The sequence below is a fragment of the Candoia aspera genome, chromosome 8, assembly GCF_035149785.1.
Source record: "Candoia aspera isolate rCanAsp1 chromosome 8, rCanAsp1.hap2, whole genome shotgun sequence".
Classification (NCBI taxonomy): Eukaryota; Metazoa; Chordata; class Lepidosauria; order Squamata; family Boidae; genus Candoia; species Candoia aspera.
In genome coordinates this window covers 5,609,334-5,623,158 of record NC_086160.1, presented here as the reverse complement: position 1 = coordinate 5,623,158, position 13,825 = coordinate 5,609,334, and the positions used below count along the sequence as shown (strand labels likewise).

Sequence of the window (13,825 nt, the reverse complement as noted above, 5' to 3'; positions counted from 1 at the left end):
TTTTTATCTCTTGCCCTTTAAAAAATTTCATGCATACTTCATAGTATATAACAAAACAATGGTAATTCCTTAGCTACAAAAAAGGAAGTACATTTCACCTGCCCCTTTAAAAAAATACGGTTTTTTACTTGGCATGTTTTGAAGCAGGTAATTTATTTACATTCATTTAACAAAAGATGATTATGTTCATGCAAGAATGAGAGTTTGCATAGTCACGGTGTCACAGTGTTTCTTGTCTTAGCATAATCTATTTACTTTTATTTGTATAGCCACCTGTCTTGCCAAAACAACAAAATAAATAAATGTTTTCTTAATACATTGAAGTCTTCTTATAAGTTGATGGCTCACTTTAAGATTCACAGTGGGTTTTTGATCCTTTTTCATTGGGCTTTTGGAACTGAGAAACTAGGATGATTGTTAAGCGCAGCACCATACTCAGTGTTACTAGTACGTCACAGATTAACGACAAACATTTTCATCTGTAAGACAGGGGAAATATAGCATGAAAATCCATACTGAAAGGGGGAAAAAAGTGTTGCTTAGAAGCAACACTTTAGTAGAAAAGCCAAATACTTTTGTCAGAAAGTTTAAAAAATTGGGCATTGTAATTCAACCCAAATACATGTTTGTACAAGACCACTTGAAGCAAAGGGTTCCTGCACTTAGAGGAAGGAGATGAAATTCTCCCAATCTTGTCAGCATATGGTCTTGGGACCATGCAGTAAAACACTGTAGGTTCTAATCAGGTGAAAAAGTCTCTTCCTCTCCGTCTCCCGATGTGCGTAAATTCATATGAACTCAGAGGTGGTGGCTTGTGGATAGCTGTTTTAGTTAAATGAAACCTCATCTCCAGACATCTAAATGGTTGATAGTAGGAAATATAATGTATTTGTGTGTGTGTGTTGGGGGAAGCCATTAGAAGAACCACAATGCATGCAGATGTGCGCTTTGGATATAACTGGCAATTATCTGTGTGTGCGTGGAATTGTCTGTTGAAGCCAAATATAGTTTCTGATGTAAAACAGTAATTGCTTTACTTTGTTGTACAATCTTTGATTTTGTTAATGCTGTTAGCTTTATGATGGTTTTTCATTTCATATTCTGTAATGTGTTTTTGTATGTCGTGGTGCATCTAACATTTATAGCTTGTATTTTTTTCCCCCCATGGAAAACAGATCCCCCCTTGGAATTGCCATCTTTCTCCATGACCCCCTCTCATCGGCAGGTTGTATTTGAAGGAGACAGTCTGCCTTTCCACTGCATGGTTTCATATATTGATCAAGACATGCAGGTTCTTTGGTATCAGGATGGGAAGATAGTTGAAACTGATGAATCCCAGGGTATTTTTGTTGAGAAAAATATGGTTCGTAACTGCTCTGTAATTGCAAGGTGAGAGGGATAACTCTGGTTCTTCTACATATTGTTAATCTGTTTATTAAATGGGTACAGAGACATGCACACTATGTCTGTTTATACAAGACTGCATGTAATTGTGACTTGGAGAAACTTTAACACATTTCTCTGATGCGCTTCATAACTATCACCTCTATTATTTACACGAACCATCTTCTAAAACAAGTTGCTGAATATTTGTAAAAAGCAAAAGAACTCCTTGTTCTTCGTGCAAAATCCTTCATTTCCAGGGTATAGAATCTACTGGTCCACTGCATTGTATAATTATGACAGTTTCCTTAATCTCATTTGAGCAGTGTTTTCTGACATGAAAGTTTATGCTCTGGTGGTTGTACATTCAATGATTGTTTTTTAAACAATAGCTTGGAGAAGCTACTGGATGGAATCATAGTTCTTGTGTATGGCAAGATCCTCCATCCTTGCCCTGTAGGATGCCTGACTAATTGTTAAAGCATCTCATGCTTAGTTTTGAATGTCTTAATATAGAAGAATTCATTGTTTCTTGCCATTAACATAATTTACCTTTCAGAAATGGTTTGATAACAATTTTTAATACTGGTCTTGCTTGTTATCACCAAAGTGCCCTGACCATCTCAAATATTCAAGCTGGATCTACCGGAAACTGGGGATGTCATGTGCATTCCAGACGTGGGAATAATTCAAGAACTGTGGACATTGTGGTATTGAACAGCTCTGCACAGTACTGCCCACTGGAAAGGGTTGTGAACAATAAAGGCGACTTCAGGTTGGTGACGATAGGTGTAAAGAGACTTGCATTGATAGCTTTTTAGCTTGAGAGTTACCCAACTTTGTTCTCTTCCCTGATAATAAAATACGTCTTACTTATCAAGGTTCTGAACTGTGGGGTAATTAAAAAAAAAAAACTGCAGAGCCAGGATCTTTATTTAGCAGGAAGCTGATACCAATTCTTCAAGTTACGATAACGAGAATAAAAAGGAGAATGCTCCAGTTTACCCTTAAGCTCTTACGATAAATCATTTAAGGAAGCATCCACGAATTAATACAGTGGTATTAAGGTGCAAAAAGTGGCCTGAAGTAGTGGTGATGATCACGTGGGGAAAATTTTCCTGTTTTATATTGGAGCATCCCTTAAACTTGTAGGTTTTATTTGTTGATTTATTTTGTTATTTGGGACTTCTGATGTATATTACAATGGAAACATTTTGTTCAACAGAGGATGTAGTAAGTTTGGCAACTGTTGTTTATATCTAAGAAATATTAGTTGCTGTTGGGCATTGTGAACGTTCATCTTGTTTCTGTATTTCTTTCTTCACTTCTCCCCATTCTGACCTTTTTGCTGCTGGTCACTCTAACAGCACATTACCTTTGGAAGTGCCAGCTATTACAGTTAAATGCTCTCTGTGTAAGGTAACTCCTTTTATAAACTTAATGTCTGTGGCATTCTGTAGCTGTATTAGATTAGATAATGTGTAGAAAATGACCATAGATACTTATTTTGTTTCCTTTTTGACCGTATTTCCATTCCATCCTACCCCACTGTCCTCTGGTGTGGGAACTCTTTACCCAGGATGACATCATGTATAGACTTTGCACTCATGGGGAAAATCCAGATAATACCTTGTGAAACAGACATTCTATACTGGGGAAAATTCATTTATTTGAACCAGAGGTTCAGTAAGAGAGTTGTGCATGCAAGTCCACAAGCATTCTTAACCTGCAATTAATTTACTATCATGTTTGCTTCCACATCCCTGTATTAGTAACATGAGAGACGTGCATGGCTAAGAAAGGGGGTGAAAACCGCCAGCATTATTTTTTTCTCCAAAGAGTAACCTTTCCATGCCCAAAATATACAACACTCACTCTCTGTTCAGTAAAACCTGCATCTGGTGTCCTGAGTAACAAATTCCAATACCCAAGGGAGATTTGTGGCTTTGGTCTCGTAACAACATTTCCATTCCCTCCTTCCCACAATTGTAGCAGAAAGTTTTGTTGCATTTGAGAAGTGTTTTGAGAGAAATTGATGTTTTTGTGATGGGGGAGGACAAGATTTTAGTGGACTTGTCACTGGTAAAGCCTTCTCCATTGCAGTAATTGTAACTGAGAATTCAGGGATTGAAAGTAAGTAAAAACATTTCAAGTATGGAAAATCATGCATAGCAATGAAATCACTTCTTAAATGTGATTGTGAATTGTTCATTTTTAGACTTGCAATTTGGATGTAAATTTAAAAGCAGATGCCAAAAACTTACTTCTAACGTTCTCTATTAAATCAACTTGCACTTCTTGTTAATGAATAGGATTTCATCCCTCTAGAATGCATTGGAAGGAAACATGATTTCTGGAATTATCATTTTATAGATGGTTCAGTAGAGGTGGGTTTACTGGAAATGCATATTAAAAAAGTTTTAGCCAGGAGTGATTTTGCACCTTTTGAGACCATTTGGAAAACAATATTTGACTTGTAAAAGAAATTATTCTGAGCAGATTGCTCTGAATGCACTTAGGGACATTGCTTTTGGCTTGGAGGAATACAGCGTAGCTGGAGATTTCTTACTCTGTTCTGCTTTAATTTTATTACTGAATAATACATTGAGGCAAAGAAATACCAGTAGATGTACTTTCTTCATTTTCGTTTATTTAGTGGGTTTTTGTTCATTACAGTCATGTATCACAATTTTTCCTTGGAACTTCAGATGGCACATAGTATACTTTCTCCACCACCCCCATCCTGTGAGTCCAAGAGTCACCCAGGAAACTCCAATTCCAGGTGAATTGGAACTCCTAGTCTTAACACCTTCACAATTATATTTTGCAATACACAGTTTGTACCTTTGGTTTTGAAAGACTGTCTCAAGATTTTCTCAGCAAAACCGTTTTCTACACCTGCATACTGCTATCTCTCTGTGTGCACTTACACACATATACTTTTTTTTCCCATAATGGACCAACAAAGTTCATTTTCACAAAGGTAAAATATAGTGTAATATATCCGAGCTATTTACCTCCCTCTCTATCTTTCTGAACATGAGAAAGAACCTAGGAATCCTTTTGAATCAGATCAAAGGTCCATCTAGTTTTTTCATCTAGCTGTTTCCATGAATGCCCAGACCAACCAGAAAGCTAACAGTCTAACCCACGAGGGCAGTACTTCTCTCCTGTGGGTTGTGCATATCATAATAGTTATTTAAAACTACAGACCCCCTAAGCATGAAAGGTCTGTGTTTTTCTGTCTGTGGCTAATAACTGCATAAGTTTAACCCTTCGAAGCATAATCTTCTTAGCCTGTATCTTGACGACATACGCTACCGGGGGCAATGCGTGACAGTACATTCTCTGCTGCAACTAGGTTATTGAATGTGCTTGCTGTGGCCGGGCTTCGGCTTTGGCTTGTTTCATGTTTAAATCTTTTTGGTTTTGCTTGCGCAAGTCCCTGATGCTCTTGATTTTCTGTGTCTTTCTTATATCGTTTCTCTACCCCCCCCCCCATATATGCTACATATTTAATGTTTTTCAAATTTTTTTATTGTGTGGTGGGAGGCACATTAAATGCTTTCTGTTTGAGAAAGGCAGTATACAGATATACTTAATACTCCATTGTTGGTAAATTTCATAAGCTAATCAGGTGCTTTGCCTTTCCTCATATTGTGTGATACCTTCCCCTATAGAGAAAGCAGAAGGCATTCCACCCCCATAATCAGTTGGTTGGCCTTGCTGGCTTTTAAAATTATCAATATTGATTGCATTTAATCAGTCCGTAAAGTTACAGAAAAATAAATCAATATTACATTAGGACTATTAGATTTTCAATACAAGTAACAAAATATAGGCATCAATGTGTTCTGTTTCAACCATTAACTCTGTTCCAACCATTAACTCTTTAAAAGTGATATGCGGAATCTGCTTCAAAAACTTACACTCTTGTAAGTTGCTCTATTTATAAGTTTCACTCTATTTATAAGTTGCTTACAAAAAGTGAGATTAAATTTAGACCTTAAATAATTCACAGGAGATAGAAGAAGTATCAACTAATTGAAAGTCAGATATGAACAGCATGCAAATAGATTTCAGTTTTTTATTGTGTACATTTTCTAAATCTTCCAAGGCTCATTGAAACCTTTAATGAAAAATACAGTCCTAATCAAATCTCTCTAAGGTTACATCAGAATTCCCTTCTTTCTTTTACCTATTCTTTCTAATAATCAAAACTGTAAGTTACTGCCCAGAGTCCCTCCTTTGGGGGGAGATGGGTGGTGATAAAAATTTGATAAATAAATACAAATTAATAAATACATAACATTAAAAGCCCATATGGAGTTTCCAGTAATAGAGGAGCGTCAGTAATGACCTTTTTCTTGTTTAAGAAGTCAGTTTGTCCATCTCAGCAAGTTCTGTCAATTTCACCAACCATTCCTGCCTTTATGGTATTCCTCCATGGTGGGCAGTGCCAATTCTTTCCATCTTTGTGCATATAATAGTCTTGCCACAGTAATTACATATTGGAATAATCTTCCATGACTCTTTTGTAACTGTGTATCCATCAGTCCTAGAAGGAGAAATTCTGGCTTCAATTGAATATTAATCTTTAAAATCCTCTGTATCAATGTGTATATTTGAATCCAGATTTTTTTAGCTTCTTTACATGTTCACCAAGCATGATAGAATGTCCCTTTGTATTATTCGCATTTCCAACATACATTTGGAATACCTTTATACTTTTCAGATAATTTATATGGCCTGACGTCACATTCTTTAAGTAACAGCATATGGTACAGAGGAATAAAATAAAAAGTTTCATAAACAACAAAAAGTCTCAAAAATCTGCTTAGTTTCAAGAAAACAGTACAATTTTAAAAATTTTCAATGTGATAATTTTTTTAGTTAAAAAAAGTTTTTATTAAAATACAGAGAATCTTACTTAGCCAGAGAATGTTACCTTTACTTGTGCTCAGAACATCTTCCCTCTGTCCCATAAATTAGATAGTTGTCCCAAATCAAAACTTTGGGTAGTCACACCAAATACTGATTTGATTTAGATTTCTCTTCTGTTCGCTCACTTTGCATTTTGTAAATTGATAAACATAAACAATTACAATATATACTTTTGAAATCATTCTTACTCTACAGCATTTTTTCACACCTGCCTAAAACTTTTGCACAATACTGTATATATCCCGCTTTCTGCTATCAGAAAAGTTTAACAGGTGTTGAGAACTAACAGATAAGAGAAATACATACCCTGGGTTGAACCTACCTTACTGGAGAACCACTTTGGCCCAGCTTCTGTTCCCCGCCTTCCATCAGTGGTGGCTATCCATTCCATTTCTTCCTCTGTCTCTGTCTTGGACAACATGGGACACGGGGAGCTGCATACTAACTGAGGGCCACCTCCAACATTGTCTGATAGAGACATGGTGTTGGATTGTTTTACTTTTTTAAAAAAAATGTAAATTAAATGTATATTACTTTTTTTCAAAAATGTATATTAATATCCCACCTTTTCCTCCAGAAGATGAATATTCTAAAGTGTACATATGTCTTTCCCCATATTCCTTTGGGAACATGCATGTAACTATTTCAGTACTAGTATCTGTTGTTTTGCTGAATAGGTATCTTGAGAAGAAGCCCGAACAATCGTATTCAGAGGCTAAAATGCTTCTGACAAATACTGAAGACAAATCTGAATTTTCTCTCATTCTGTTGTGTGGTTCATACTTCCCCTGGTATCCTTTATTGTTCCTTCTCCTCCTCCTCTTCTCATGTAGCTGTGTAAATGTATGTACCCATTTGCTTTCCAACCTTTAGGTGGCCCAGAACTTTGGCAGGCATCACTGCATACCTGCTGTGCACGCGATACTCCACTGGCAGTGGAATCTACATGGGCAGCTCTCAGGATGAGAAGAGAGCTTGGCGGAGATGTAGTAGGGGAGGACTCTGGGCTGAAGAGGATTACTCACGTTGCCAGTACGCAAATGATGCTACTAGAGTCCTGTATATGTTTAATCAGGTGAGCCATGCTCCTTCCCAGTAATATTTTGTGAGACTGTTCACTTCAGAAGGCTTTTAATACTAATGTCTTTAGGAATGCATTTATAATTCAAAAGATCCAAGATCCATATTGCCATTTACGTATACCCAAAGTAATCTTTGTGTCTCCTTGAATAGAGAATTAATGAGCAGAAACACCTGCTGATCATTGCACTGAATTTTTGACTGCTGCTGGTTTTTTGCTAAAAGGCTGTTTTATGAAGTCGCAGAAAATATGTTTTGTTTGTTTCATACATGAAGTATTCTATGTAACATAAAAACTTCCTGCAAAAGATGGAAGCTGTCAGTTCATTCAGCTTATTTCCTTCTTATGTCTTAGTATCCATAGTAAGATCTGCTTCTGAAGGTCAGGTAATCTTGCTTAGCATGTCACTAGTTTATTTAGCAGCTTTACATCCTTCTCTTTAATCAAAGACATCAAAGCAGCTCACATTTATTTCCAGTAAGTATACCAAAGATCGACACGCTTAAGATCAAATAAATAGGTGCCAGGAGCTAGCATCTCTGAATGTTTCTTAGGTGTATGACGAGAGGATACTGCAACTGAAAGAGAAGCAACTGTTTAGTGTTATCTTTAGGGTTCCTTCCTTTTATTCATTTCCCAGTGAAGTTGGTTTTAGGCCACTTCATGATTAATGGCATAGGAGTTGAAAAGTTTCTGAATTTTATGAAATCAAAACTGCACTCTATTTTTATTACTGCAGAGTCCGGCTAACTTCATGAAGTTAATGAGCGCTTGCCTGTATGTTTCGAGTCTATTTCTAATTCCTTGAATGAGTTTTGTTGTGCGTGGTTGCATGGACTTTAATGCAGCATGTTGTGTTTCATGCAGATGCCTCTGAATCTCACCAATGCTGTAGCCACAGCCCGACAGTTATTGGCATACACTGTAGAAGCAGCAAACTTTTCTGACAAAATGGATGTTATTTTTGTGGCTGAAATGATAGAAAAATTTGGAAGATTTGCCGAGAAATACAAAGAGGTAATTATTTTTAGTACTAGACGTATTTTAAAAAGTTTTTCAGCAAAGGTAAGCTCTGCTATCAAATAATCTTCAAGCCATTTATATTTTCTTGTTATCCAATAACATTTAAAAGTCAGCCTTCCCACATTGGCATGTATGAATGTTCAAAACAACTGGTCCTTAACAAATATAATCATACTAAAAGAGCCTTAAAAATTCAAAGGACCAAATTCCTTTCTTAAAAGTTATATGGGGAAGATCAGTAGTGCTACAATTCCATATTTATACAAGTAGGTTTTAATGTGATCTGAAATGTGTGATGGTATGTGTGACTGGATAATTTATTGCAATAAGGTCGATATTTTTCCTGCTCTGATTTATGAAGTCCAGACTGTCACACTTGAACACTAGCTTGCTACTGTTTTGACAGTAGTTAACACTATAACCTTCAGCAAAGGATCGTTACCTTGTCGTGGTGCTGGAGCTTGAGCACCTCAATGATGCCATGAGCTAAACCGTGAAGGGCCACCCAAGACGGGAAGGTCATGACAGAGAGGTCAGACTAAATGCGATCCCTGGGGAAGGTAATGGCAACCCACCCCAGTATCCTTGCCATGAAAACTAAATGGATCAGTACAACCAGAGATATGTCGGTATACCATCGGAAGATGAGACCCACAGGTCGGAAGATGGTCAAAATGCTACTGGGGAGGAACAGAGGATGAGTTCAACTAGCCCCAGACGTGATGACGCAGCTAGCTCAAAGCCGAAAGGATGGCTAGCAGCCGAATAAAGTACATATACAAAATACAAAATAAAAATACATCCCAAAGAAAGAGAAAACCAAGAAGGCAAAATGGCTGTCTGCTGAGACACTAGAAGTAGCCCAAGAAAGAAGGAAAGCAAAAGGCAACAGTGATAGGGGGAATTATGCCCAATTAAACGCAAAATTCCAGAGGTTAGCCAGAAGAGATAAGGAATTATTTTTAAACAAGCAATGCGTGGAAGTGGAAGAAGACAATAGAATAGGAAGGACAAGAGACCTCTTCCAGAAAATTAGAAATATTGGAGGTAAATTCTAGGGAAAAATGGGTATGATCAAAAACAAAGGTGGCAAGGACCTAACAGAAGAAGAAAGAGATCAAGAAAAGGTGGCAAGAATATACAGAAGACCTGTATAGGAAGGATAACAATATCGGGGATAGCTTTGACGGTGTGGTCGGTGAGCTAGAGCCAGACATCCTGAAGAGTGAGGTTGAATGGGCCTTAAGAAGCATTGCTAATAACAAGGCAGCAGGAGACGACAGCATCCCAGCTGAACTGTTCAAAATCTTGCAAGATGATGCTGTCAAGGTAATGCATGCTATATGCCAGCAAATTTGGAAAACACAAGAATGGCCATCAGACTGGAAAAAATCAACTTAAATCCCCATATCAAAAAAAGGGAACACTAAAGAATGTTCTAACTATCAAACAGTGGCACTCATTTCAGATGCCAGTAAGGTAATGCTCAAGATCCTGCAAGGTAGACTTCAGCAATTTATGGAGTGAGAATTGCTAGATGTACAAGCTGGGTTTAGAAAAGGCAGAGGAACTCAGGACCAAATTGCCAATATCCGCTGGATAATGGAAAAAGCCAGGGAGTTTCAGAAAAACATCTATTTCTGTTTTATTGACTATTCTAAAGCCTTTGACTGTGTGGACCACAACAAATTGTGGCAAGTTCTTAGTGGTATGGGGATACCAAGTCATCTTGTCTGCCTCCTGAGGAATCTGTATAACGACCAAGTAGCAACAGTAAGAACAGACCACGGAACAACAGACTGGTTTAAGATTGGGAAAGGAGTATGGCAGGGCTGTATACTCTCACCCTACCTATTCAACTTGTATGCAGAACACATCATGCGACAAGCTGGGCTTGAGGAATCCAAGGCTGGAGTTAAAATCACTGGAAGAAACATTAACAATCTCAGATATGCAGATGATACCACTTTGATGGCTGAAAGCGAAGAGGAACTGAGGAGCCTTATGATGAAGGTGAAAGAAGAAAGTGCAAAAGCTGGCTTGCAGCTAAACCTCAAAAAAACCAAGATTATGGCAACCAGCTTGATTGATAACTGGCAAATAGAGGGAGAAAATGTAGAAGCAGTGAAAGACTTTGTATTCCTAGGTGCGAAGATTACTGCAGATGCTGACTGCAGTCAGGAAATCAGAAGACACTTAATCCTTGGGAGAAGAGCAATGACAAATCTCGATAAAATAGTCAAGAGCAGAGACATCACACTGACAACAAAGGCCCGCATAGTTAAAGCAATGGTGTTCCCTGTAGTAACATTTGGCTGCGAGAGCTGGACCATAAGGAAGGCTGAGAGAAGGAAGATAGATGCTTTTGAACTGTGGTGTTGGAGGAGAATTCTGAGAGTGCCTTGGACTGCCAGAAGATCAAACCAGTCCATACTGCAGGAAATAAAGCCAGACTGCTCACTTGAGGGAACGATATTAAAGGCAAAACTGAAATACTTTGGCCACATAATGAGAAGACAGGACACCCTGGAGAAGATGCTGATGCTAGGGAGAGTGGAAGGCAAAAGGAAGAGGGGCCGACCAAGGGCAAGATGGATGGATGATATTCTAGAGGTGACGGACTCGTCCCTGGGGGTGTTGACGACTGACAGGAAACTCTGGCGTGGGTTGGTCCATGAAATCACAAAGAGTCGGAAGTGACTAAACGAATAAACAGCAACAACACTATAACAATAATAGAAGGAAATTCAAGAGCAATGTTTTTCATGGTACTTTAAAAGGGGTAGTCTGTAATACATTTTAATCTGGTTTAGTGAAACTTTTCTGAGCTATAAAAAAATTAAGTCTACTGATTCTTAATGTTTAATATTTGTTACACCATAATAAGCAGTTTATATGGAAGTGAAAATAAAAATGAATGAATAGCTGTAACTGAGTACTTTTCTTGAAATCTGTATCTTTAAACCTGCATGGCAAGCTACCCCAGCTTCCCACTCTTGTTGCAATAGCATTCAGAGTTGCAACACTGATGTTTTCTACAAGCTTTCCCAGCTTCCCACTCTTTTGTTGCAATAGCATTCAGAGTTACAACACTGATGTTTTCTGCAGTAAAACTATACAATACAAAAGATAATGATGTATTCTTAGATAATTGGGACATGCTATGTTATGCTTTGTTATGAAAATCTTAGGAACCAGGCTCAGATTCTGTTAGTTGTTTTGCTGATGATACTTTTATTTTTATTTTTTTTGCCTAATATATTGACCAGTCCTGTTGAAGTCCTGGTCACTCACTGGAATATGACCTGGATAGTTGATACGATTCTTGAATATTTTGTCCTATACCAGAAGTGTAAAATCCCTGGCACTCAGAGATCTTCAAAAGAAACTTGGCAAATTATGTATTTTAATGTGATGGAAGATGATAATTGTTAAATACATAACTGGAGAATAACCGTATTCACTGCTTTCTGAATTAAATTTAAATTTTAAATTTAATTCTGGCTTCATTCACTAATTCTTTCAAAGGATAGATTCCCTCAGTTTGTGCATCTCTGGACTACATTAAAACAGAAGAACAAAACCAGCTGGAAGACTAGTGGAGATTTTTTTTTTTCCTGTTCTAGTAGGAGATTTTGATAGGGAGATCTTCAAAAGCATTTTTCGCAGTACAGAAACATACCGGTTACAGCTTGCATCGCCCAGTTCAGACTAGGGAAATACTCGGTGCAGTATTGATCAGAATTTGTGGGATGATAGGCAGTTTTAAAGGCCAGAGGATGCGGGCATAATTCTTGGTAAAATTTCCTGAACAACTTGTTTGCTCAACATCAATCCATTGTTAATGTGATACATTAGTGGGGAGGGAAGGAGTGTTTGCCTCCAGGAGAAAATAGATTGTTCCTCATGACACTCAAATAAGGTTGTGGGGGGAAAGTGCGCCACAGAACTCAGTACTGACTCCAGACAGAGTACTTGAGCCCATAGGGCCTGGATAAGCCCAGGTAACCAAGGATGGAGTAAATTTGCCGTTTTCCAGTTTAGATTTGGTTTGGTACTGAAATGCGGAGTCTTAAGGAATGTGACTCTTCGATTGCTAAGACATCTCTGGCTTTCTGTGCCATGAACTTTCAGCCCCTAACAACTTTTCATGCCCCATCCCCTCCTTCAGGGAGATGCTGTTGGGTTGCAGTGAAGAGAGTAGCCTTTTCCTGCATGGGCTCCCTTCCTTTTACAGTGGGATCAAATGCAGATTGTGCCGTGATCTTTCATGCTGACTAAGTTGAAAGCCTTAACAGTAGTTGCACTTCTGAGAGCGGTCTGTCTGGTCCTATGCTGTCTTCTTTCAGAAAATAACTGAAGACACACCTGTTCACCTAAGCCACAGGACCAGCCCGACTACTTTAAGACTGCCTGTTAATTTCCTTGGTGTTCCTCTCTCAGAAAATACAGAAAACTGAATATGCAATAATGAACAAATTCATTGTTTTAAGCATTGTTAATTTTATTGTGCTGCTTTTATTTGAAATCCCCCTTTCCCCTGCTCTAAACTCCTCTGCTTAAGAGGTGGAGAGAAAATCAGTCAGTCAGGCGCTTGAAGGGTAAACATTTTGCTCGGGCAAATGTTAATGCTTGACACCTTATTCTCCTCTATGAAATAATCACATGGGTTTATGGAGCATCCTGAAAAAAAATCATCTTGTCAGATTTCACTAGACTCTAATACATATTTGAATATTGATCTCCATAGCAAGAGAATAGCCTTTTAACTTTTCCCATTGTCTCCTTTTTTAATTAAAAAAGCCAACGTAATTCGATTACCTTGATTTCTATTTTTGCAAACACAATTTTTGTTTGCATTTTTGTTAGGCTTTTGGAAAGGCCTACTTATGCATTTTTAATAGGAGTGTACCAAAAGCTTTTAGTTTAGGATATTATTTAAATAGACAATTATAACCAACTATTATTAAGAATTAGATTCCATTGGTGGGGAAAGTATTTTCTAATCTGTTGCAAAACTAGTGCTGAAGAATTGATTGGGGTTTGAGGGCTAGGAAAGCTATGAGAACAAAATATGAGTATGAAAAAGAAGAGAAGCTAAAGCACCGCCATTAAAAATGAAATTGCGCATAGGACAAAAATAGATAAAAGGTATAAATAGAACATGTGATATTACCAAGGGTTAAGTTCAGACCCAAGGGAATGTTTGCCCTTTCTAATTTGTGGATTTGAATGAATGATAATATATATGTAAAGTGAGGATCAAGAAACAATATATCGAGTTTCTTGAATGGAGAATGGGGTAAAATGTAATTAACAAACTCCCAAAGGGAAAAATGTTGCAGATGGAGTGGGGGAGAAGAACGCCGTTGGGAATCTATGTGGGAAATGATG

General features: G+C 37.7%; 1 protein-coding gene across 1 annotated transcript in view; it reads left to right on the top strand.

The window, feature by feature from the left end:
• ADGRA3 (adhesion G protein-coupled receptor A3) overlaps nucleotides 1–13,825 on the top strand; it is a 51,245-nt gene that overhangs the window by 19,832 nt on the left and 17,588 nt on the right. Inside the window, exons 7-10 of the mRNA XM_063310714.1 lie at nucleotides 1,176–1,389; nucleotides 1,994–2,158; nucleotides 7,201–7,402; nucleotides 8,276–8,425. Of these exons, the coding sequence (XP_063166784.1) occupies nucleotides 1,176–1,389; nucleotides 1,994–2,158; nucleotides 7,201–7,402; nucleotides 8,276–8,425 (731 nt within the window). The remainder of the gene's footprint in view (nucleotides 1–1,175; nucleotides 1,390–1,993; nucleotides 2,159–7,200; nucleotides 7,403–8,275; nucleotides 8,426–13,825) is intronic.